The sequence below is a fragment of the Alternaria incomplexa genome (assembly GCF_024043165.1).
Source record: "Alternaria incomplexa strain BMP 0042 chromosome Unknown scaffold_9, whole genome shotgun sequence".
NCBI classification, from domain to species: domain Eukaryota; kingdom Fungi; phylum Ascomycota; class Dothideomycetes; order Pleosporales; family Pleosporaceae; genus Alternaria; species Alternaria incomplexa.
In genome coordinates this window covers 1,624,289-1,647,357 of record NW_026249858.1, presented here as the reverse complement: position 1 = coordinate 1,647,357, position 23,069 = coordinate 1,624,289, and the positions used below count along the sequence as shown (strand labels likewise).

Here is a 23,069-nt window from a genome sequence, read left to right as displayed (position 1 = left end):
TTATATTAATCTATACTTATCAGTTTCTATCTTATCTCTATATAATCTTAGATGTATAAATTAAGGCTATACTACTCTATTCTATATCTTGTCTGTAATATATATATTTTAAGCGTATTTAATAATTAGCTCTTATTACTAATATTATCTACTAGCTTTTAAGATGTATGTAGTAGTATAATAACTTTAAGTAGCTTAGAATTTTATCGAAGTACTTATACTTCTAGATTTAAGAACAATATACTCGATAATGTATAATTTACAAACATAATTTCTATAAGTATAAGTAAGTTCTAATATATATACTAGTTTAGTTCTAAGCTAACTATCTTTCTATTTTAGAGAAATAAAATAACTTAATCATGCTATATATACTTTATATTATTTTAAAAACCTACGTATATAGTAAGATATCTAAAAATAGCCTTATCTTTATCTTAGTTATTATTCTATTATTTAGTTTTAGCGCTAAGTTTTAGAATTCTATTTATAATACAACTATTGTTTTTATCTTATTTATTAAGATCTATTAACTTTAAGAGTAAGATTAAACTAAGAAGCTAATCTAGATTATAGTTTTAGATTACAATAGCTATAATTATTAATAGTAATCTTAGTTTTATTACTATACTAACTTATTATAGCATTAGTATTAGTACTATTAGTATTAGTGTTATTATTATTCTAAGTATTTTTAATATTATTAGTACTTCAAGTGTTATTAGTATTTCTAGAATAAATACTATTTGTAGTATTGTTACTAGTAGAATCTTTCTAAGTAGTAGTATAAATATTAGTATAAGTATTACTCTTCTAAGTTATTGTTCTAGAACTATAATATAGAGACAAGTCTAGAAAATCTAAGATCTTCTAAAACTAATAGTAATTATTAGAATAAGAAAGAACAATAAACGTTCTAAGAACTTCTATACTTTTTTACTATATTTATTAATTTAGTAGATAAATATTTACTTTAAGTACTTAATTAGAAAACTTTAGTAAAACTATTATACTTACTTCTAAGCTCTACTTTATATTAGAGTAAAGGTTATAGATAAGTGTCTGTTTTTATATCGCTTAAAGATATTCTAGACTATAACTTAATTATTAGAGTTATTTTGATTCTATATTTACTTATTTAGCTTAAAGATAAGAAGAGAATTTATTAATAAGACTGCTTTATTTTACTATAAAGATTAAGCTAATTTCTAAACTTATAATTAGTATATATATAGTAATTTAGTAGAAATATTTATTTTGAATAGAAATACTAAGTAAAGTTTCTTAAGTATACTTATAAATAAATCTTAGAGTTATAATAGAAAAGCCTTGAGAATTAAGATCTTTAAGAAAAGGTAGTAATAGTTATTATTATAGCTATAGATAGAATAGAAAGTATAATTATTGTAAGTATATATCAAGTAGCTAAAACGTATTAAGTATTCTAAATTAATTTAAGTTATATTTTTTAAATTCTAGTAGCTAAGAAGCTATAGAGAGAAGAAAAGCTAAGAAACTAGCTATTTATAAGATATTAAGTATAAGAGAGAAGTAGTAAAGAAGTATATATTATATTTATAAGAACTCTTATTTAAAGTAAAAAAATTCTTTTAAATAAGCTTTAAAATAATTCAAAAGTATTAAATACGTTTAAATAAAATACCAACTTTTTTTATTCTAGAACTAGTTATAACTAGTAAGTATTCTATAGTATATTTTTATATATATAGTAGCTAATTATGTATATATAGATTTAGAAAGCTACTTAATATAAGTTATAAATAAAATAGACTTACAGATTCTAAGCGTAAAGATAGTTATATATAGAAAATTAGCTTAATTGCTAAAAATATTAAAAAAGTACCTAGAGCGTAAAAAGCTAAAGCTAAAGTAATAGCTTTATCTATTTAAGTATTTCTTTAAATATATAAAAAGATAAGTAGATATATAGTAAGTATATGTATATATATACGTATATATAGCTATATAGAATAAGCTAATAAGAGATAAGTAAGCTGAAAGGCGCTAAGAATATATCTTAAAACTAGTAAAGCAATTAACTAGATGTATTATTTCTTAAAGTTAGTAAGTAAATAATAAGTAATACTAAGATAAAAGTTATAGATACGCTAAAAGTATTAAATAATCTAAAAAAGTATTTTACTCTTATAAAGGTATCTATAAAGCGTATAGTATTATATATAAGTTAAGTTCTATATTAGTATAAGTGCTTATATAGTTAAGTAGTAAGTAGTACTTATAATAGTACTATAATATTACTAGTAATAGTATTACTATAAGAGTAGCTAAATATAAAGCTAAACTTAGTATATTAGTTTATATATATAATATAATAAAGTATAATATATATACTATATAGTAATTACGTAGTATATAATGTAGTATATAGAATATATTTATAGTAGATAATTATAAGTATAAATATAAGTATAAGCTTATTATAAAGGTACTAGCTAAGTAGCTACTTAATGTAGTAGACACCTAAGGTACTAGGTAGCTTTAGTAGACTTATAAGTGAAGTAAATATAAATAGTTAGATTATTCTAACTTAGACTAGAGAGTCTAGGTTTAGAGCTCTAAGATCTTAAGAATCTTTTTTATCTAAAACTTAAAAAATTAAGCTTTATAAAATAAATACTAGTAGTATAAAAAGAAATATCTAAGTAAAGATTCTATAAAGTAAAATAGAATATAAAATTTAATAAAGGCTTTTGCTCTGCTAGTAAGCTAAACATAAAGCTTATATAGATAATTATTTCACTATAGTACTATTTAATAAAGCTTTACTTAGTAGTAGAGTCTTACTATACTAAATATAATAGTAGCTTAGATATTAGAGTTAACATTTTTTATTTTAATAAAACATTCTTATTTTCTTCTAGAATATCTATTTAAGATTTACTAAGTACAAAGAATGTTAGTAACTTTAGTTTTCTTTTTTACTAATAGTAGAGGTAGTGGTTTTTATAGTAATACTACTTCTTTCTAGATCTTAGAGATAGTGTCTACTATGTTCTATCTTATAATATTATACTATATAATATATACTAGATAAAGAATCTTCTAAGCTATTAAAACTAAGTCTAAACTTATATACCTCTTACTACTTATCTATACTCTTTTTTCTTATACTTTTATAGTACATAGTAATACTATATTAAATTTTTATTACTACTAATACTAACTAGAAATTATAATAACTTAGTAGTAATAGTTACTACTTTACTTTATCTAGTTTATTGAGCTCTACTACTACTACTTCTACTATAGTTACTATTACCTAAAAGCTTAGAGAAATTCTAAAGTTTGTAGCAGTCGTAGTAGTATTATCTTTATTAAATTTAGAAGAAAGCTTCTTCTCTTTATATATTATACTAGCATAAAAGCCTTTTATACTTATTTATAGTAGTTATATTATATTATAAGCTAATTAAAAAAGCTAGTACTATTTATACTACTAAAGCTACTTTATTATTTACTACTTTATTACTTTATATTATATATATATATATAGACTACTATTATTTATTATAAGTAGTTAATAAAACTTAAAACTATCTAGATTTCTCTATTAATATCTATATTTATAACTTTATTAATATAAATTAGTTATTTATTAAAAGAAAATACAGTAGGCTTACTATCTAATACGTAAGCTAAGTTTTAAAAACGCTTGCTTTACTTAAGAGTAATAAATTATCTTTTCTTATTTATCTTAGTACTAGCTAATATATAGGTACTATTTAGTAAAAGAGTAACTATAGTAAACTTAATGTTATTATAAAGCTAGTTTATAAACTTATTCTTAGTAAGCTTATTAATCAAGTAAAAAGAATAGATATAACTCTAAACTTATAATATATAAATACTTATCTAAATACTTATAAGGTTTTCTAAATATTTCCTTATCTTATTATAAGTATACTAGTATATAGTTATATTAGGATTAGTTTTAGTAAATTCTAGTAATAGCTTAAAGTATAAGCACTTATTATCTTTAAGATAGTTAGTAGTAATAAGAAATATACTAAGAATTCTAAAGAGTTTTATTTAAGTTTTGAAATTTTATTATAAAGCTTAGAAAATATAGAATAAGAAAATTAAGTATAAAGGAGAAATAAATTATAAAGAGCTATTTTCATTAAAGAACTCTTTCTATTTATAGTACTATAGTTAAAAACATAGTTCTGTTTTAATAAAGATATACTTATATTATAGGTATATCTTAGGCTATAGTTATAATTAATTAATTAGATATAGCTACTAAATATCTTAGGCTAAATATATACCTTAAGCTAAGTAAATATCTTAAGTATTAGTTCTTAGAACCTAGTTCTACTAGCGCTTTTAGCTCTCTATTTAGCTAAAATAGTATTATAACTTTAGTATTAAGCTTCTAGCTACTATTTCCTAACTTAGATTTACTTTTCTATACTAGCTTATATACTCTACTATTATTAAAACTTATAGAATATATAAAATTAGTACTATATATTCTTATTTTCTCTATCTTATAAAGCTATAAAATAATAAACTTTATAGCTTACTCTTTATATCTAATATAGATATAAAAAGATATCTATATAGTAATGTAGTATACTTAAAGGTATTAAGAAAATATATCTATATTATAATTATATACTATATTACTAAACTATCTTTTACTTATTTTTAAGTATAGGTACTTTATTAAAGTAATAGTAATACTACTAAGTAAAGTAAAATATACTACTTAAGTAGTACTTAGTACTAAAAACTAACTCTTTTTTACGTTTAAATTATTAAACTTTCTACTTACTTACTATAACTTTTCTAAGTTTTTTCTAATATTTTATAGCTAAGAAACCTAGAATAAAGAAAGTATTAAAAAGTATTAGAAGCTATATATTAAAGTATTTACTATAAAATATCTTACTCTTTAAATATATATATATTATAAGTATAATTTATTTTATCTTTACAGCGCTGTTCTTAATAATCTAGTAGTAGTAAAGATATTAAATAGCTAGCTTGATTTATTAAGCAAAAGAAACTTTTGTTTATAACTAGCATTCTAAAGAAAGCTTAATAATTATAGCTTATAGTAAGTTATCTACTTCTAAGCTAAAGATAAGTAGCGCTTTACTAGCTAAGTAAAGTAGTGTAGATATAGTATAGATTTTAATATACTAGTAAGTTTATAATATTAAGAAAATACTAGATTTTAAAATAATTTTAATATATTATCTTCTTTAGCTAACTATACTTCTACTATTCTTATCTATTCTATTTTTATATATATAAAATATTATATCTATTAAAAGTAGCTAAATAGAACATTTAGCTAATAGTATTAATAGATATAATAGTACTACTACCTAGTAAGCTATAAATTATAGTTTTCTTATATACTTATAAACTAAACTTATTATTTATATAGACTACTAGAATATAGCTTATTAAACACGTAAATTATATTAATTTTAAGTTTTTAAAATATACATTTTCTTAAAACTATTAATAATTAATTCTCTTATTAAATATTTTTATATCCTACATAAAGCTAGAAGTCTAGAGAAAGTAAAACTTTTAACTTTCTTTTAATTCTTTTAGTTCTTTTAATCTTTACCTTTCTATTATAGATTCTAGACTAAATATCTTTACTTTGTAATAGAATAATAGTAGTACAAGGTATAGAAGAAGTTCTGTAAGTACTCTCTAAACACCGCTATGTACACTCTGCATAAGTTTGTACGTCTCGCCTCCGCTGCTAAGCGTCTTTATGCAGAACTAGTAGATGTGTACCTAGCACGAGGTGCATGTTATGTGATTGCAACTATTCGCTTTCTCGATCGGCACCCCGCACTTTGGGCAGTCTCGTACATCATGGTCTTTCTTCCATTTTGTGAGCTTCTCGTCTTCCTCCATGGCAGCTCTCATCAGAGCTTTGTTGGTCTCACAAGTGTGCCCGTCATGGGGTCCTTGGTGGCAGCTAGTGCAGATGGAGGTGAGGCAGCCGTCGCAGTCAAACATTCAAGGGTTTTCAGCGTCCGAGATTCTGTAGAAACGATCGCAATCAGATGTAGAGCAGTAGTGGAATTCCGTTGCTCGACTACGAAGGTATGACGTCAGGGAAGTCTGGAGAAGATCATCGTATCCAGTTCCAGAAAGAACTTTCTTGACGTCGGAAAGATCCAATGGAGAGCCACAAGCTGCGTCCTCTCCGAGACATCTGAGCGGAAAAGAGTCGGCAAACGTGCATTGCGAAACGAGGCAGGAGTTGCAATACAGTAGACGTGGCCGCACGACGTCTTGATAGGGTCTTCCGGTGGGGTGAAGCAGACCGGGCAGAGTAGCTCGGATTCGTCCTCGCTATTGGAGATCCCGGTTATGTGTGTTCCCAATGAAGACGATGCACACGATGCGAGAATTTCCTGTACCCGGACCGCATCTTCCGTGGAGCCTTCGATGATGATGCGCTTTGGGGTGTTGATGATGCCTAGCTTTACTTCGTTCTTCCCGAAAGCGGCGACGACTTTTCGAAACCCACCTTTGAGGGCAAAATCTAAAGCTTCGGGATCAAGAATGACGGTGCGAGAATGCTCCCTCAATTCTGCACACTTAGCCACCAGAGCGCTTTCGACTCGTGCGATACCCTCGTGATCTTCGTTTAGTCGAAGAACTGATCGACGTAAATCCTGGTGTACGAAAACCCCATGTGAGGCTCCTAGATCGTCCAGAAAGCTCTTTGTTGAAGGCCTGAAGTAGAACGGGTCTGTGATCGGGCCATGGCCGTGGGTGGCGATCTGACCGGTAAGGAGCTTCTCCACGGCCGACTTGGCCTTGGCAACTGGTACTCTGGACTGCCCGAAGATGCGGACTTGGGTGTACTGTTTGCCCAGAGTTTTGTAGCTCTTGATCTGAACGTAATCTGTTCGCCATGTTTGATCGACTAGAGGGTCAAGCTGTGATCGAATGGCTGCTGGGATTCGAAAGGAGACCGACAATTTGATGGAAACCAGAGGAGTGATCTGCATCTTATCATTGGAGCTAGGATCGAGACAAGTTTCGTGCATCTTCTTGACCGCATTTCGTGCTGCCTCTGCTTCGCTAAACTTGGCGATGATCTTCGTTCTACTTCCTCTCTTCTGGGGATAAGGAGTACACTCTTCGATGAGAGTACCGTGCGATCGAAGTTGCGTGGTAGCTCTTTCTTCTAGCTGTTTCGGAGTTAGATTGTGAGATTGAGGTCCCCAAGTCACCTTAGTGGGCGGTGGATATGGAAGAAAGCGTCGAAGTCCCGCTTCGTTCGTATCTAGGTCTAGATTGCCTACTTGCAAGGACCGAGCTGGTTGATACGTGACATCGAGCTTCCGGCCCTGGAACTCATTTGAATCCGGGCGCCCGATGCGTTCGAGCGCCCGCTTCGCTTTCCAGTTCGCGTCATATTCCAGAAAAGCCACCTTGGAAGGATTGAACCATGAACATGTTACGCTAGTGAGCTGAAGTCGATTCATTCCGGATACTGTCTCTCCTGCAATTTGAATTTTCGACACGCGAACTTCCATATCCCGAAGACGAACAGGCGTATCCTGAAGACACTGGAGAAGCTTGTTGGCGAAGTCTGGATCACGGACTTTGATCAGACCTGTCTTATGAAGCTTCTCAGGGATGTGTTTGAGGCGAACACAATCGTGCGTCACCTGGGGAAAGCCTCTGCCGATCAAGAAGTCGACTAGCTCTTGTACAGATGTATGTGGAGACAGGTCCGATGTGAACACGGCGGAGAAGTCCGAAATCAAAGAGATCTTAGAAACAGATGCACCGTTAGCGAACTCCACGGTGGCCCCTCCGATTGTCCTTGGTATTTCGGTTTCGTTACGCTCTCTGAAGGCAGGATTGGCGCGCGCCGAAGTGGGTGTAGTGAGGCCGACGTCCTTGATGGGCGTGTGATCCGACAGCGTCTTCGGCATGACTAGACTCTCTCTAATCTCATGACTGAAGAGACATTGCTCTCCCATATTACAGATGCTCCTCTGAAAGTACCTACACGGTACACTCGGCCTAGTATTTCTTGATGCAGAACGGAAGTCTGTAGACGTGACTGTGGTCGGATTTGAATGCTCGAAAGTACAGAAGTGTCCCTTAGTACATGTGCCTTGGAGATAGAATTTGCAAGGTATCTTTGCTCTTGGAACAGAGCCGCCCGACTGCGAACGGGTAACAGGTTCCGCTTTGCGTTCGGAGGAGCGAGGGGTGGGGACCGTATCGGGATGTTGGAAGCGACACGTCGACCCGTTCGCGCAACGTCCAGCGACGAAGAAGTGGCATATCTTGCTCGCCATCATTGGGAAGAGGTGGTAAGGCGGGCTTCGAGTTCGGGCTCCAGCGTTGTTTTGCTCAAAGTTCGAATGGGCTGCTGTGTAACGTCAAGTCGGCCAATCGCATATTGCGGCGCCAGGCCAACTTCGTCATGTGACGTAGTATCACGCGTTTGAGGCAGCAGCGATACGCGCCTGGTAAAATTACTGTATGCAGCAGAACGAGTATGACGCATCGCTCGCTTGGTTATCGCCCGCATCGGTGTCACCCGCCAAGTACCTTTCTACACACTTACATTGTTCCATCTCGCTATCAAGCGATACTATTAGCGTAGGTGATACATCATTGGCGGGTTATCATACAAAGATCTGCTTCGCGACTATAAGCTTGCCCTCCACGCCGCCATGGCTATCGGAGTCAGTTCTCTGGTAGCGAAGTTTTGGGGAAAAGATTTCCCAGTGGGCCAGCTCGACGATGGCGGGTTCACACATTTGGCATTCGCCCGACCCAACTGCACAAAAGAGATTCTCTGTCATCTTCTCGATGAAGGCGCAGTTGTTGCTGCGCTCGACCCGGATCGCTCGATATTGCTCAATTGAGTGGTCGCAGCGGATTAGGTTAAGAACGCACGGTTTCCACCCGGAACACAGCCTGAACGAGTCCAGTTCAAAGCAAAGGGCAACACAAGCTCGCACACCACCATATGCGGTTCTGATCATCGAGACATGTTCGATCTGATCGTCTTGCACGTGAGCAGGATGGATGAGAAGAAGTCACTGCTCGACGCCAGAGATGGATTAAGCTACACGCCCTTCCACAAAGCTTCGCTAGTTCGGAGAAGTCAGAATATCCTGAGGATCCTTCAAAAGTTGGGGTCCAAAATTGAAGCAGTGCATGGGGAGGGTGAGACCCCACTGCAGACCGCCGTTCGTAATGAGAATGCTGGCTTACCTAGGTAGTGTTACATCTTCTTCGAAGTGGCGCCACGCCCCAAGTCAAGACGAAGAATGGTTCGGATATCTGAGAGCTGGCTGTGATCTCCCTGAAGAAGTTCATTGAACACAGATGAGCAGGAAAGACAAAATATGTGTATGCGTTAGCCTGCGAAGGGGACGACAACCGTTTCCAAAGGTCTAGCAGCACGATGGAGACGGTCGACATGGCCAAAATCGACCTGATCAAGACACTGCTTCGGTCTTGTTTATCAGGACGACTCTATCATCATGCACAAAACGAGCAGCGCATCTAGAGAACGTTGGGTGGTGTAACGTTAGTGGACAATGCTTCCCCTTCCATGTTGCTTGAGTATGTGATGAATAATGCAGACTGTGACACCTACGCTCGATCTTGTTCATCTTCGTACAGTCACATTCCAACAACATAGATATAGCTTTGTCATGAAGTCAAAATGAAAAGCGTCAAATTCTAGGGTATCGTGTCTCATCTAAATAAGTGTTGTACAAGTGCGCAGTCTAATGCCTCCATCCAATCATTACGTTCATTTCCTGTTCTCAGCTACGCTCGCGTCATCACCGACCACGACGATCGCTGGCGCAACACCAGCCTCAGCCTCGCTCTCCTCACTCTTCTTCTTCCTGAATGTGAACAAGGCCTTGATCTTGCTCATACCCGTGCAGCACCATCGGTACACGACGACGACAGGCTTGCCGACAACACGCGCGATGGCAGCGAACCACTCATCGGGGAAGTACCTGATCAGCACTGCCCAAGGAATGCAGACAAAACCGACGACGATGCTGATAGCCCATTGTGTACCATCGATACCTCCGGGCTTGATCTGGAATGCGCGACCACCGACAAAGACGATGAGAACCTGAAGGCCGATAATCATGACGACGATGCCGATGAAGAACCAGTTTCTGAATACACCCTCAAGAACATTGAGCTTATTATCTAGACGCCTGTTGTTGAAGATGTTGAAAATTTGCATCCAGACGAAAGCGTTGAAGATGACTGTGTCGAGCTCGAGTTGCTTATTGGGGTCGGAAAGGTCGTAGCCAAGGATGTCGCCGCCGGCGAAGTATAGCACGAAGATGACAGTGATCTTGTAGATGTTCTGGCCCATGATTTGCTTCCACATCGTTGTTGTGATGAGAGGGCCTTTGCCCTGCGGTGGGCGGTCGAGGATCTTCTCGGTCGGTGGGTCGGTAGCAAGGGCGAGGGCGGCAAAGGTGTCCATGATGAGGTTGACCCAAAGAAGCTGTACGGCTCTGAGGGCTGGCTTCATCTCGTCATCGTAGACCGCGGTCACGAATGCGAGAACCACGGCGGTGATGTTGACAGTAATTTGGAACTACGCATGTTAGCTGGCTGGAATGAACTGGAAGATGGTGTATGGCTTACCTGGAGGAACTTCTGGACGGCGTCGTTAACAGCCCTACCCCACATCAACGCGGTGATGATGGAGGCAAAGTTGTCGTCCATGAGAATGATCGAAGAGGCTTCCTTGGCAACCTCAGTGCCAGAGACCATGGAGAAGCCAACGTTTGCTGCTTTCAGTGCTGGGGCATCGTTGGTACCGTCACCAGTCACAGCGACAATCTCGCCAAGGGTCTTGAGACGCTGAACGAGGATGCGCTTGTCTTCAGGTGATGAGCGGGCCAGCACCTGTAGTCGCGGCAGTACCTTATCGAGCTGCTCTTCAGTAAGGCGGCGGAAGTCTGGTCCCTCCATTACCAACCCGCCCTCGGTATAGATCAGGCACTCAGTAGCGATCGCTCGCGCAGTTTGCATGTTGTCACCGGTAACCATCCTGACCGTGACACCAGCCTTCTGTGCCTTGCGAACAGCCTCGGGCACACCAGGGCGAACGGGGTCCTGAATACCAACTAGCCCGAAGAATGTAAGATCGCGCAGCAGGGAGGCGAAGTCGACACTGCCACCCTCAGTGAGCGTGGCGTTGACCGGTGGCCATTGCTCGAAGTCGCGGTACACTAGTCCAATAGTCCTGAGAGATCGGTTCGCGTATGCGTTGATCGCCTCGGTCAGTACCTGGCGGTGCTCTTGCGACAGCGGCTCTGTCTCGAGTGACTCGAAGTGCGCAAATGCAGAAGAAAAGCTGAGGAGGATCTCAGATGCACCCTTGACGACGAGGCGGTAGTGTCCGTTCGGGAGCTTTACAACGGCACCCATGCACTTCTTGGCCGAGTCGAAGGGGAACATGTGTACCACCTGCTCGCCGTCACGGGTCTCTGACAGCGAGACGAGTCCGAGATGTTCCTTGGCGAGCTCAAGTAGCGCAGTCTCAGTCTTGGATCCGACGAAGACAGACTTGCCGTCCTCTTGGCCTTCGAAAGCTGTAGAGTTGATTGCGATGGATTGGATGAGAAGCTGCTTCGCAGCAGCCGAGACCTTAGATGCCCATGCCGAGATGGTTTGGTCCTTCTCCGAGGCAGTGTCCGCGTGAACGAAGCTGGTGGTGCCGAAAGTGCCGGCAACGACCGTCATTCGGTTGGTTGTCTGTGAGGTATTAGCATATGTTCATGTCCAATCGAGAAATAGTACTTACCAAAGTACCGGTCTTGTCTGAGCAAATGGCTGTAGCATTGCCCATAGTCTCACACGCGCGCAAGATCCTGACAAGGTTGTTCTCCTTCAGCATCTTGGTTGTCGCGAAAGCCAATGCCAACGTGACCGCTAGTGGAAGACCTTCTGGGACTGCTACCACGATAATGGTTACAGCAACGATAAGGATATCCATAAATGCTGAACCCTTCTGAGATGCAGATCGGGTATCACCAGATAGCCCACCAACAAAACGGAAGAGAAGGACAAAGAAGAGGAGACCAGCAGCCGCAGTTCCGAGGTAAGCGATAGCCATGGCAAGCTTAGCGAGCTTCGCCTGTAGTGGTGTCTCCTCGATCTCGACGCGGACAGACATCATGATACGGCCAAAACTGCTGTTCTCTCCGACAGATGTCGCCATGAAGGTACCGACGCCCTCGAGAACCTTTGCACCGGAGATGACGAAGGGGTCAAGGCCCTTGGTGGACTGACCGGACTCAAGTGCCTTCATGACAGCGGCACCTGGTGTCTTGCGCATGGCGTCTGATTCTCCCGTAGCAGAAGACTCGTCGCACTTGACGTCGGAGCCATCCACAAAGATTCCGTCGACTGGAATGACATCGCCAGGCTCCAGGTGTATGATGTCGCCGGCTAGGACGTCGTAGATGCTGATCATAGCGGTCTTTCCCGATCGTGTGACTTTGATATCGCGTTGTTCCTTCTTCGCGTTGAGCTTTGCGAATGCTGCTTCCTTTTGCCAGTCATTTACGGCGGTGACGAGTACCACGATGACGATAGCTACAACAATTGCGCAACCCTCGACCCAGTCCACAGGTGTAGGAGATCCCGGTGGATGTTCCGCACCAAATGTTTCGTAGAGTCCAAGTGCGAGCGAGATGGCCGCTGCAACAGTAAGAACAATAAGTACAGTGTCATTGTAGGCGTTCCAGACAAGTCTCCATAGAGGGGTGACCTTCTTTGGTGGTAGTACGTTCCGTCCGTGTATGCGTATGCGATCCTCGAAGGGCTTTCCGTCACTTGGCGGCCGACTTGATTCTTTCTCCTTTGTAGGTGTTTGTGGATTTGTTGCTTCGTCGAAGGAAATGTGTCTCGCAACTGTCGATTCGTCGGCACTCAGACCGGAATGAGTGTCTGATTGTAGTCCGGCTGCGATACCGTGGATGCCTCCCAATGCTTGATATACAGGAAGCGATTTGGGGTTCAACAGTTTGCTGAGCTGTGATGGTGTGAAGGCGAAGGGGTTGTTCGTGTCGGCTTTAGCTTCAGCGCGCAACTCATTTTGCAACGCTGCATCGTAGTCTCCTACTACCGTCGATGCACCACTTGTGGACGCATTGCTTGGTGATATTGGTGTCCGGAAGGGGTCTGATGTTTGTGATGTGACCGTGTCTGCCTGACTCAGAGCACGCTGTCGCGTGTTGATTTGGAGTGTCGGAGGGGCAAGTTTGCCGGACTCCATATTTGACGTATGATAGTGTAAATGCAAATGGACTGCTGGAAAGATGCAGTTGATGATCGTACTTGAAGGAAATAGAGACTATGTGATAACAGTATAAGAGCTGGATTGTAACAAGGCGGAGGACGGAAGCCTCTCAAGCTGCCATATACTCTTTCAAGGTTGAAGCGGGCTGTGTAAGTGTGGGCCACCCCCAAGACTGCCAGGCGCTTGGTGCGCGATATTGGTCTACCTGATGTGATACGTACTCCGCCAGAGCCTCGCTTGGCACCTAGTAGCCTCCTGAGGAACGATCATTCCGCGGCGTTTTTTTGCCTTCGCGGCCCAGGTGACATCTACACATCGAACACTTGGTAGAATGACCGAGAACTCAGCCCTCCGCCTACGTCGCATCGATGGTTGAGCTGTAGACTTGTCGCCAAGGAGGCGAGATTTGATGCTTTTGGCCACTAACGGCGTTCATAGCGAGATGAGCGGCTGTCAAGAAGTCCGGTGGTCTTGGAAGGGGGCAGTGCAAACCCCATCCGAGCGCAATGAAGCGCGGAGGCCCTCAGCGTCCGCTTCCATCGCATCGCTATGGACGACTGCACAAAGACTGTTGAAACAGAAACAAGGTGAGAAGAATGAACAAGCGATAGTCTGAAGTCACGATTGAGTGTCGCTTCGATGTCCAACTTGCAGATCAGAGAGAGGCTAGCAGGGCTTAACCTGCGCCACGGTAGCGCCACTGAGGCTTTGCTCGTCGCTTAGCCATCTTCGGTTTAGCTTACTCGACTGTCGGCTGCTCCAGCCTACCTATATAACATCTCTGCCTGGGGCTGTCATCAAGAGTTCAGGTATTCAGCCTTCTGCTCGTGTCGCTTCGAGGTAACAGGAACGTAGACGTATAGGACCTTGTCGATAGCCCTTGTAGAGACTCGCCACCCATGGGCACCTTGGACAAGACCCCCGAAAGCATGATCGCTTAGGCCGATAGAACTCTGCATCGCACATCGCCGTCTGAATCTCTTGAACATGCTTTGGAAGGTCCCATCCGTGGGCATATGCCCGATACAAGTTCCATGTCTCTGTCGAGACATGCTTTGCCGCCTCAGGCTAACTTGACATGGCGTCCAATCACAATTGACCAACTGCACTCATCAGATTCTGCCTTGTCTTGGAAAGCGCCTGTTCGGTCTTATGTCGTGCGCATCTCGTCACACCCTCCGCTCAGTAATCTCAGCGGGGCAAGAATGACAGCGACGATGAGAAGCGTGTTCTGGGCGTGCGCATCAGGGTGACCGTCATCGAAGCTAGAAGAGCATCATGGCTGAACTTGTGGCGCAGTCGCTGTGGCGCATGATAATTGAACACGGGGCTGCCGAGGTTCGACTCATTGGGATCCGGCGACTGCTTTTGGCGAGGAAATTGTCAATCTAGATGGTCGGAGGCGAAGTAGTAAGGAAACGCAAGGATGCACCCAAGGAGGTTGGGACATGTCATCAAAGGAGAGAGAGATGATGTCATACGTGGGTGCACAGACTACCTAGGTATTTGCCGCTTGCGACCCGGCAGCTGGAAGCTCGTCCTCCCGCATGCCTGATTTCAAGTTTGATTGCGGAAGCCTGCACGGCTATGCTTCGCACTGCGCCCATCTCGCCTTGTCAAGGCTGCAACTTCAACAAAAGACCTCCAGATTATACGACAAAGAGTTTTGGTTTCCGACCGCCCGGATCTCAAAGCACTGTCTCGGCGGATGTCCATTTCACGCCTCCAGTAATCCCTTGTGAAGAATGAACTCGGGATCCACCGCAGGGGCCTTGATATACGGCAAGTCTCTTGTCTGCTCCAGATGCACGCTGCCATATCGCAGTAGTCCTGCCAACGTACCAGGCGCAGCATCGATACCCTCATTCTCCGGAAGGTCCAGCAACGTGCCAATATGAATTGTTTCGCCCAGCCCTTTGCCATGTGTGATCTTCTGCATCACACTCTGCGTCAACATCCCCCACGTGGCCTTCTTCGCCTTCTCGTATACCGCGTCGGACTCGTCAGCATCCACGCTCATGGCCAAAAGCTTGAGAAAGTCTGCGCTAATATCGAAGCCAAGAGTGTTCTCAGCAGGAAAGTCTTCAGATAGCGCATGCCACAGCAAGACCTTCTCAGCCCAGTAGGTGACGCCATCGAAACCGCCGTTGGGTTCTTGCAGCCACGTCAAGCGTATCCAGGCGAGGCACTGCCCAATGTACCCGATGAGAGTCTGCTCGTCGACTTTCCACTCCCATTTAAATCCGGAGTCTTGAAGATCCTTGCTATTCATTTGCTTGATGAAGCTGATAAGAGGCGACTGCACCACGCCAGTAAAGTCGGTACGTCCCTTCCAGAGCTCCAGGAAGATCAGGTGCCTGTTCACAGTCAGTCTGATGAATCATGGCTGAGTGGGTATAACGCGCCAGTTCTTGATGAACTCGTCGCCTTTTCGGGAGGCGACGACATGATTCGCCATGAATTGTCCATACACCAGTGGCGCAGCGACTGTAAATGGGCTGTCGTCGTCCCCAAGCTGGTCCCAGCAGACTTTGTCGAGGTTGCGGAACACGATGCATCCGACGTCCATCCAGACGCCACCATACGTGTACAGTGCTGCGCCACGCAGGAAGTCGGCGCTATGAGGACCTACGTACGGCCCCGTCATCGTACCCTTCACGAAGGTCTCCGGAAGAAGGTCGATCGACATCCAAGTCAACGCGTGATTTGGCGAGTTTGGCACCGTGTCGAGCACGCGAATCGTCCACTCAGAGCCGTGAAGTCGCACCCAGTTGATGATGTTGCGCTGTGTCCATGTTGGCATCTGCTGTACGCCGGCATGCCAGAACGTCCAAATGTTCTTCTCGGACGTGATGGGTGCATGCTTCGTCAAGGAATCCAGAATCTCGGCATCGGTACGGTTGTCTTTCGACGCCACATACTTCAGCTGTGACTGGTACTCTTCTGGGATCTTGTACGTGGATTCCGCCATGATGCACGTGGAAAGAGGGTCGATGATGCACGTGATGATGCAGTCACCTAGGTATCCAATGCAGCCAAAGGACACTGTATACTTCGTTACGCGACTAGTGGGAGCTAAGGCACGCTTTTATACGGCTCTGAGGGTAGCGATCGGTCAAATGAGCTGCACAGCTCATCCATGCGTTGTGATTCATTCACGGATTTAACCGCAAACACAGCATGATAGGAAGCAGGGTAAAGTGCAAACATGCATCTATCCTGCGCGCAACGTCGCTCCAAAGCATGAGGAATCTGCCAATGGATCCAGAGAAGGGATTTTGGTCCGAGATAAGCGCCAAGAGTAATGTCGTGTAACGGTTCGACGTTGGTCGTTCGCCATGATCGTCAGCTCGTCATACTCCTTCTGTGTATGACTGCATTTCAGTAATCTTCACCCTGCGGCCTTCCTGGGCAGGCGAGGGGTCATTGACAGGGTATGTAGGTACTCTGGCTGTTGATAAGTCGTGATTGCTGGACATCAGCGGCTTCCTGACCTACATGCGACAAGGTACGAGTAAAGTCACCCCACTTATGCGACTACTACTGCTGATCAAAGCGGTCTTCTCATGGTATCTACCACGATATTATACACACAACACTTTATCGTACATCTCAGTCTTCCACCATTTCCAACCTACTCCCTCAAGCTCAAGTGATATGTCTCCAACTGCTCCTCCGTCATACGATTCGGACTCTTGACCAACTGATCCTCCCCTCTTCCGCTCTTCGGGAAAGCAATGACATCCCTCACGCTATCCCTGTTGCACATAACAGCCATCAACCGATCCCATCCCAGTGCAATACCCGCATGAGGCGGGCAGCCGCTCCTCAACACATCAAGCAGATGTCTGAAGTCCTCTACGCGTTCGGGCTTCATTTTGAGAATATCTTTGAAGATGAATTCTTGCATGGCGGCGGAGTGGATACGGCGACTGCCGCCGCCGAGCTCAACGCCGTTGACCACAATGTCGTAGTGTGCTGCTACCGCAGATGAAGGCGAAGTGAGTAGCAAGTCGACGTCCTCGGGTGTCTTTGGAGCGGTGAAAGGGTGGTGCGTTGATGAGAAGCCAGCTGAGCCACCTTGGCCCGGTTCACTGTCGCTCGACGGGGTGAACAATGGGAAGTCTGTGATCCAGACGAATTTAGTACTCTTAGGTGCTTCAATTAGTCCCTTTGCTATGGCTGCTTTGTGGAGAGCAAGACGCAGGTTTCCCAGCATGGTTGAGCCGCCCGAGAAGGGCGCGTTGGGTCGTGCCTGGAGGACAAGAAGGTCGCCGTTTTCCACCGCCAGCGCTTCAGGGCCCTCCATCACGTATTGGTAGCCCAGTGGTCCGAGTCCCTGCATGGGCTGTGAAACATCGCCGATGAAGATACCCGGTTGACCGTCAGGGTTGTCGAGGAAGACCTTTCCGTCCGGGCTGTCAAGAAAGTCGGCGACGAACTTGCGGGTCGTTTTAGGGTCATCGGATATTCGTATCTTCATGGCATCGACGACCGGATCTTGAAGAGAACTGATCTTGCCGATCAAATCGGCTGTCAGATGTTCCGTAATGGTGTGAATCTATACTTATTAGCTTCAGGAGACAGCTAGGTAGCGTCAGCTACGCACCTTTGCCTTGAATCTTAGGTCTGGTTTATCAGATCCATATGCAGCCATTGCTTCCTGATAGGTCATTCGCGCAAACTTCTTCTCTTTCTTTATTCCAAGGACTTTATACCACAGATCTCTCAGTAGAGCTTCTGTCTCGTGCATGACGTCTTCCTCGTTAGCGAAAGACATCTCCATATCGAGCTGTTCCAGTTAGCGGAGTCTCCATCAGAGAAATGGTAGTGCTGACCTGGGTGAATTCTGGCTGCCTGTCGGCCCTCAGATCCTCATCTCGGAAACACCTAGCAAATTGGTAGTATTTCGTGATGCCCGACGCCATGAGTATCTGCTTGTATTGCTGTGGGCTTTGAGGCAGCGCGTATGCCAATCCTTTTTGCCGTGTCGGCACGAGAAACTCTCTTGCGCCTTCAGGAGTCGATTTGAACAGTATAGGCGTTTCGATCTCCTTCCAATTGTAATGGTTCAAGTGCAGTCTTGCTCTAGCCATGGCTTTCGACCGTTGGAAGAGATCGTCGCGCAATTTCGAGTCTGTGCGAAGCTGTAGATGCCTTTGGTCTGGGCCAAATACAGTGTCATCTTTTATGATGATATCATCCGATATGTTGTTCAATGGCTGGACGTGCTCCACAGCGATCTCCCGGGTACCGAGCAGGTTCATACCCGCGAATGTGTCGGTCTTGGCCCCTTTGCGCTCAACTAGCTTTCCTCGGACTATGACGGGAGTCCACTCTTTCAACAACCGCAGGGTCTTATGGGCGTCCGGTCCATCCGCTTCATTATCTAGAGGTTTAGAGACGAGTTGGACACATACTCCTTGGTTCTTGTGGCGAAGCATCGTGAAAGAGAGTTTGCTGCTAACATCTCGCCGTGCGCTGATATAACCGGAGACCTCAACTTCCGTGCCTGGAGGACTATGAGTGACTTTATTCCATTCATCATTTAGATCCTTCCATGAGGATGGTCGAACTACGACTTGGTGAGCAAATGCATTTGATATGTCGATGGAGTCATACTGGTGGCCTTGAAGTAATCAAGAGTCTTCTGCAGGTTTTCATCCTGATTGCGTGTCTGTGAAGTCGCGAAGCCTCGCGTTGCGTGCCTCAGACATAGGCCTGCACGACTCGGCGTGGTCCCGTGATGGGGTGTTCGACAAAACCGCGAAATCTCGGCGTAGGAGCTGCGCAAGCCGTTGTCCCGTTTCAGCACACTTCGTGAAACACGTGCAAGACTCATAGTGTATTGCAGCGAGCGATCGAGCTCTCGCAGGTATCAGGGCGATTGCGATATCTCCAACGAGCGCGCAGCCAAATCTCGAAAACACGCCAAGCCGCACCCGCCACTAGCCCCACCACGGTTAGCGTCCGCCCAGACCATGCTGCAGAAGCTTCAAAATGTTTCCGGCGCCCACACCCAGTTCCTCTCGCTATCCCTCCAGTTTATAACACGTAAGTCACCCTGTTGTCGCAAATGCCCTTGCGCCAATACTAACAAACCCGCCAGATGATGAAAGCCTAGCGTGTATCAGCTGAGCAGCTCTCCTCATCCGCCTTTGAACTCTTCCTTTCGGGGGCTTAAGTGGTTCATTGGTAGATTTGGATGTGGTTGCATGACTTCCGCGTCCGGCACACACACCTTGTTACATAACGGACGCTTTGACGGCATCTCTGATTCAATAAACTGGTCGGTGTCCTTTACATACCGCGCACCCCGCCCGCGACGCAATCACGACGGCCTTCGCGGCGCAACGAACACGGCCTCAGCGATCGAGGCGCGCAACGGCGCAACCTCATACCCGGTGGAAAGGGCTGTGTATACTAAAGTGGATAGCAATACAATCAAGTTTTCCATGTTGCGCATGACATGTGAGTACCGGATACGTGATGTTGGAAGTGAGGATGAGCTCTTGAGGACCTGCGCCCAGCGCGAGGTACTCGACGACATCATCGCCGCAATTACTGCGAGTGGAGAAGTAGACCATCTTCTATCAACTCTCCTCAGTCGGCGAAAGAGTAACGCTTTGTCAATTACCCCTCCACCAATACTCTATGGGAAGAGGGGCGTAAAACACTTGCGACATACCCGTGCAATTGTGATTCCGGTGGAAGCCATCAGTAGAGGGGCCTTGCGCGTCGGCGTAGCTTTGGACCGTGCAATGTCTGCTTCTTGACTGTTCGGAGGTCGATCGACCGCTCGTACCTGATCACTCCGTCCACCTTTACACGGCCTAGACCATGTGCGCATGCCTTCGGTCGAGCACACATCAAGGGCGTTTGAGTTCTATGTAGTGGCGTAGCGAAGCTTGTTGAGACTCATGTTTCGGATCCGAAAGGATTTGTTTGTTGGTCGGCGCAGTGCGAACGAGGTAATAGTCGAAAGCCGTCGATTGTTGGTTTCGGATCCGAGTCACTCTCGTGGAGGTAATCCCTTCGCCATCACTTCGGATCCGGGCCAAAGCCAACTTGAAGATGTCTACGCAGTCCAAATCAGGCAGTTTATCAACAGCCATCGATCACCGCTTTCGGATCCGAATCACCCTCGCGGTGGTAATCCCTTGGCCATATCTTCGGATCCGAGAAAACGCAAGCACATGGACGTTTGCGCATTTCAAAGGAGGCAATTTGTTGAAAGCTGTCGATTGCTACATTCGGATCCGAGCCAAACCAAACTCAAAGATAGGCTTTTATTCAGTCCATATGAGGCGATTTGTCGAAAGCCGTTGATTGCTAGTCTCGGATCCGAGAACAATAGTTGCGGTACAATAAAGCCAAGGCTTACATTCGGCATGTGATTCGGATCCGAGCCAAAGCAAGCTTAGAGATAGTCGTCTGCGCACTCCAAATGAGGCAGTTTGTCGAAAGCCGTTGAATTCGGCTTTCGGATCCGAGTCAAAGCAAGTCTAAGGGTAGGCGTCCACTCGAGGCAATGTATCGAGAGCCGTCGATGGTTGGTTTCGGATCCGGGCTAAAACAAGGTTAAAGATAGACGTCTACGCAGTCTAAATAAGGAAGTTTGTCAGGAACTGTCGAATACTGCTTTCGGATCCGAGCGAAAGTGGGCTCAATATGAGCGCCCGGATCCGAGCCAGAGCAAGCTCAAAGATGGGCGTCCACTCCCAATCGGTGTAAGCCACTCTCACTAATGCAAACTCACGGCTCGCTGCAATGCGCACTCAGTGATGTCAAGGCTTGTGTCATAATTGAAGAAATGGAAGAGATCCCCTAGGTAGCGAACCATCACCATGCCCAGTCCCTTCTATCAAGCCCGCAACGCAGCGACACCCAGCTACAGCTTCTCACGTATGTGGACAGAAACACACCTGGAGTATGAAATGTGGCAGGAAACAGCAAGGCCAATACAAGGCGCTGCCGAATATACTCTTCGGCTGCTTGTCATCCTATGCGCTCGGCGAACGGCGCGACCCTGAGCTCGAGCTCGTCGGCGAGCCGGTCTATGACTCCGAGCTGCCCGACTCCGCACTCGGTCCATTGCGGTAGCTCGAGTCGGATGTCATCTCGTACGACGACGAGCCGCGGTAGTGGTGGGCGCGAGGACGATCTTCGGGATGGTTGACGGTGTCGGATCGGTGGCCATCGAGCGTCTGCATATGCACCGGCAGCGGTGCCGCTAGCTTCTCAGTGTGGCCTGTGGAGGTAGAGAGGGTGCCGAAGGAAGGCATTGTTTGACGCTGGGTCATGGTAGGCTGTCTGGTGCCGGATCGTAGCTGCTTCGCAAAGTCATACTCGTCTGTTCCATCGGTCGCCTGTCGAGCTGCAGAGAAGTCAGTAGTGTCTCCCGAAGTAGCACGGGGACATACCAGATGTGGCCTCGTAATGGGTAGAGCTTCGACCAGCTCCATGCTCGTGGTACGCTTCCCGGCCATCGTGGTCTGCGCTGGGATTGGCAGTCTCGTACTCGAGCATCTTCATCAGACGGTAGAAGATACATGCTAGGATAGCGCCGAAGAGTGGTCCAATCCAGTAAATCCAGTGGTGGCCAGGCCACACACCGGTCACGACAGCAGGTCCAAAAGAGCGCGCTGGGTTCAGTGAGCCTCCAGTGAAGTATACACCTGTGTTTGTTAGCATCAATGTGTTGGGAAACTTCGAAGTTGGTACAAACCAGCCAGCTCCGCGATGAAGAGAGCAAGACCGATACCGACCGGAGCGACGAACGTCGCCTTGTGCTTCTCTGTTGCCAACATGAAAATGGCCAACAGCAACATGAATGTGAGGAACATCTCGATGAAAAGACCTCGGGTTACCGAGGTTTCTTTGCTGAGGGTGGTGTTCACGGACAGTGGTCCTGGAAAAAGGCCAGATACCACTGCAGCGGAAGCAATGGCGCCGAGAAGTTGCGCAACGATTAGCAGTATGACTTTCAGCCACCCAAGCGCTCCGACGAAGCCCATGGCGATCGTGACCTAGGCCGTGTCAGGATGTCCATTCTTACCAAGAAGCTTGAGTGCACTTACGGCAGGATTGAAGAGACCTCCACTGATGCGAAAAAAGACCCAAACATTGACTGCGAGCGAAAAGCCGAAAGCCAAGGAGATGTACAGCAGTGATCCAATGTCCATTGACCTGTCACCGCGAAGGTTGTTGGCGACCTGTGTAGCAGCGAAGGCGAAGAACAGAAAGAGGAAGGTGCCGACAAATTCACCCGCGAAGGAGATGAAGAGATGGCGGGCTCTGTTTGGTAGCCATCCGAAACTAGCGAGACGTGGCTCTCCAGGCCGGTTGGGGTCTTCAGTGTATCTCGACTTCATGCCTGGCAGAACCATGACGCTTTCCGAGGGGGTGGCTAGAGGTCAACAGTGTCAGCTGAGAACTGGTGAATGCCACGAAGGAGTTGCATACATGTGCGCTTGGGTGAAGGTAGGTCGTAGGTGATGGGCTCGTGAGCTGAGGTTCACAGCCAAGCAGGTGAGACGTAGGAATGATGTTAGTAGGTAAAGGGCTGATGAGAGGTATGAAAGCTGATAGTAGGACTGAGTGTAAGAGGAGCTGAAGGTATGAGAGGCGTGTAGGCTGGGAAGTCGAACGAGGCAAGATATAGGAGCAGCGTGACGACACGAAGGGCGAGGGGAGAGCGCAGGCAGTCGTGAAGGTG

At 44.6% G+C, this 23,069-nt stretch overlaps 4 protein-coding genes across 4 annotated transcripts; all 4 read right to left on the bottom strand.

Moving 5' to 3' along the window:
• Positions 1 to 9,820: 9,820 nt before the first annotated feature.
• J4E90_006896 (uncharacterized protein) lies at positions 9,821 to 13,327 on the bottom strand (the record flags this gene model as incomplete). Its single annotated transcript, XM_051436438.1, has 3 exons — positions 9,821 to 10,636; positions 10,687 to 11,802; positions 11,852 to 13,327. 3 exons carry the CDS (start codon positions 13,325 to 13,327, stop codon positions 9,821 to 9,823), a joined length of 3,408 nt encoding a protein of 1,135 aa, XP_051290232.1.
• Positions 13,328 to 15,068: 1,741 nt separating this feature from the next.
• On the bottom strand, positions 15,069 to 15,799 carry J4E90_006895 (uncharacterized protein; the record flags this gene model as incomplete). The annotated part of the gene is made up of 2 exons (XM_051436437.1): positions 15,069 to 15,708; positions 15,795 to 15,799. The coding sequence occupies 2 exons, from the start codon at positions 15,797 to 15,799 to the stop codon at positions 15,069 to 15,071; spliced, it is 645 nt and encodes a 214-aa protein (XP_051290231.1).
• Positions 15,800 to 16,985: 1,186 nt separating this feature from the next.
• J4E90_006894 (uncharacterized protein) lies at positions 16,986 to 18,137 on the bottom strand (the record flags this gene model as incomplete). Its single annotated transcript, XM_051436436.1, has 2 exons — positions 16,986 to 17,862; positions 18,130 to 18,137. 2 exons carry the CDS (start codon positions 18,135 to 18,137, stop codon positions 16,986 to 16,988), a joined length of 885 nt encoding a protein of 294 aa, XP_051290230.1.
• Positions 18,138 to 21,408: 3,271 nt separating this feature from the next.
• J4E90_006893 (uncharacterized protein) lies at positions 21,409 to 22,725 on the bottom strand (the record flags this gene model as incomplete). The annotated part of the gene is made up of 4 exons (XM_051436435.1): positions 21,409 to 21,728; positions 21,775 to 22,029; positions 22,080 to 22,380; positions 22,432 to 22,725. The coding sequence occupies 4 exons, from the start codon at positions 22,723 to 22,725 to the stop codon at positions 21,409 to 21,411; spliced, it is 1,170 nt and encodes a 389-aa protein (XP_051290229.1).
• Positions 22,726 to 23,069: the final 344 nt, after the last annotated feature.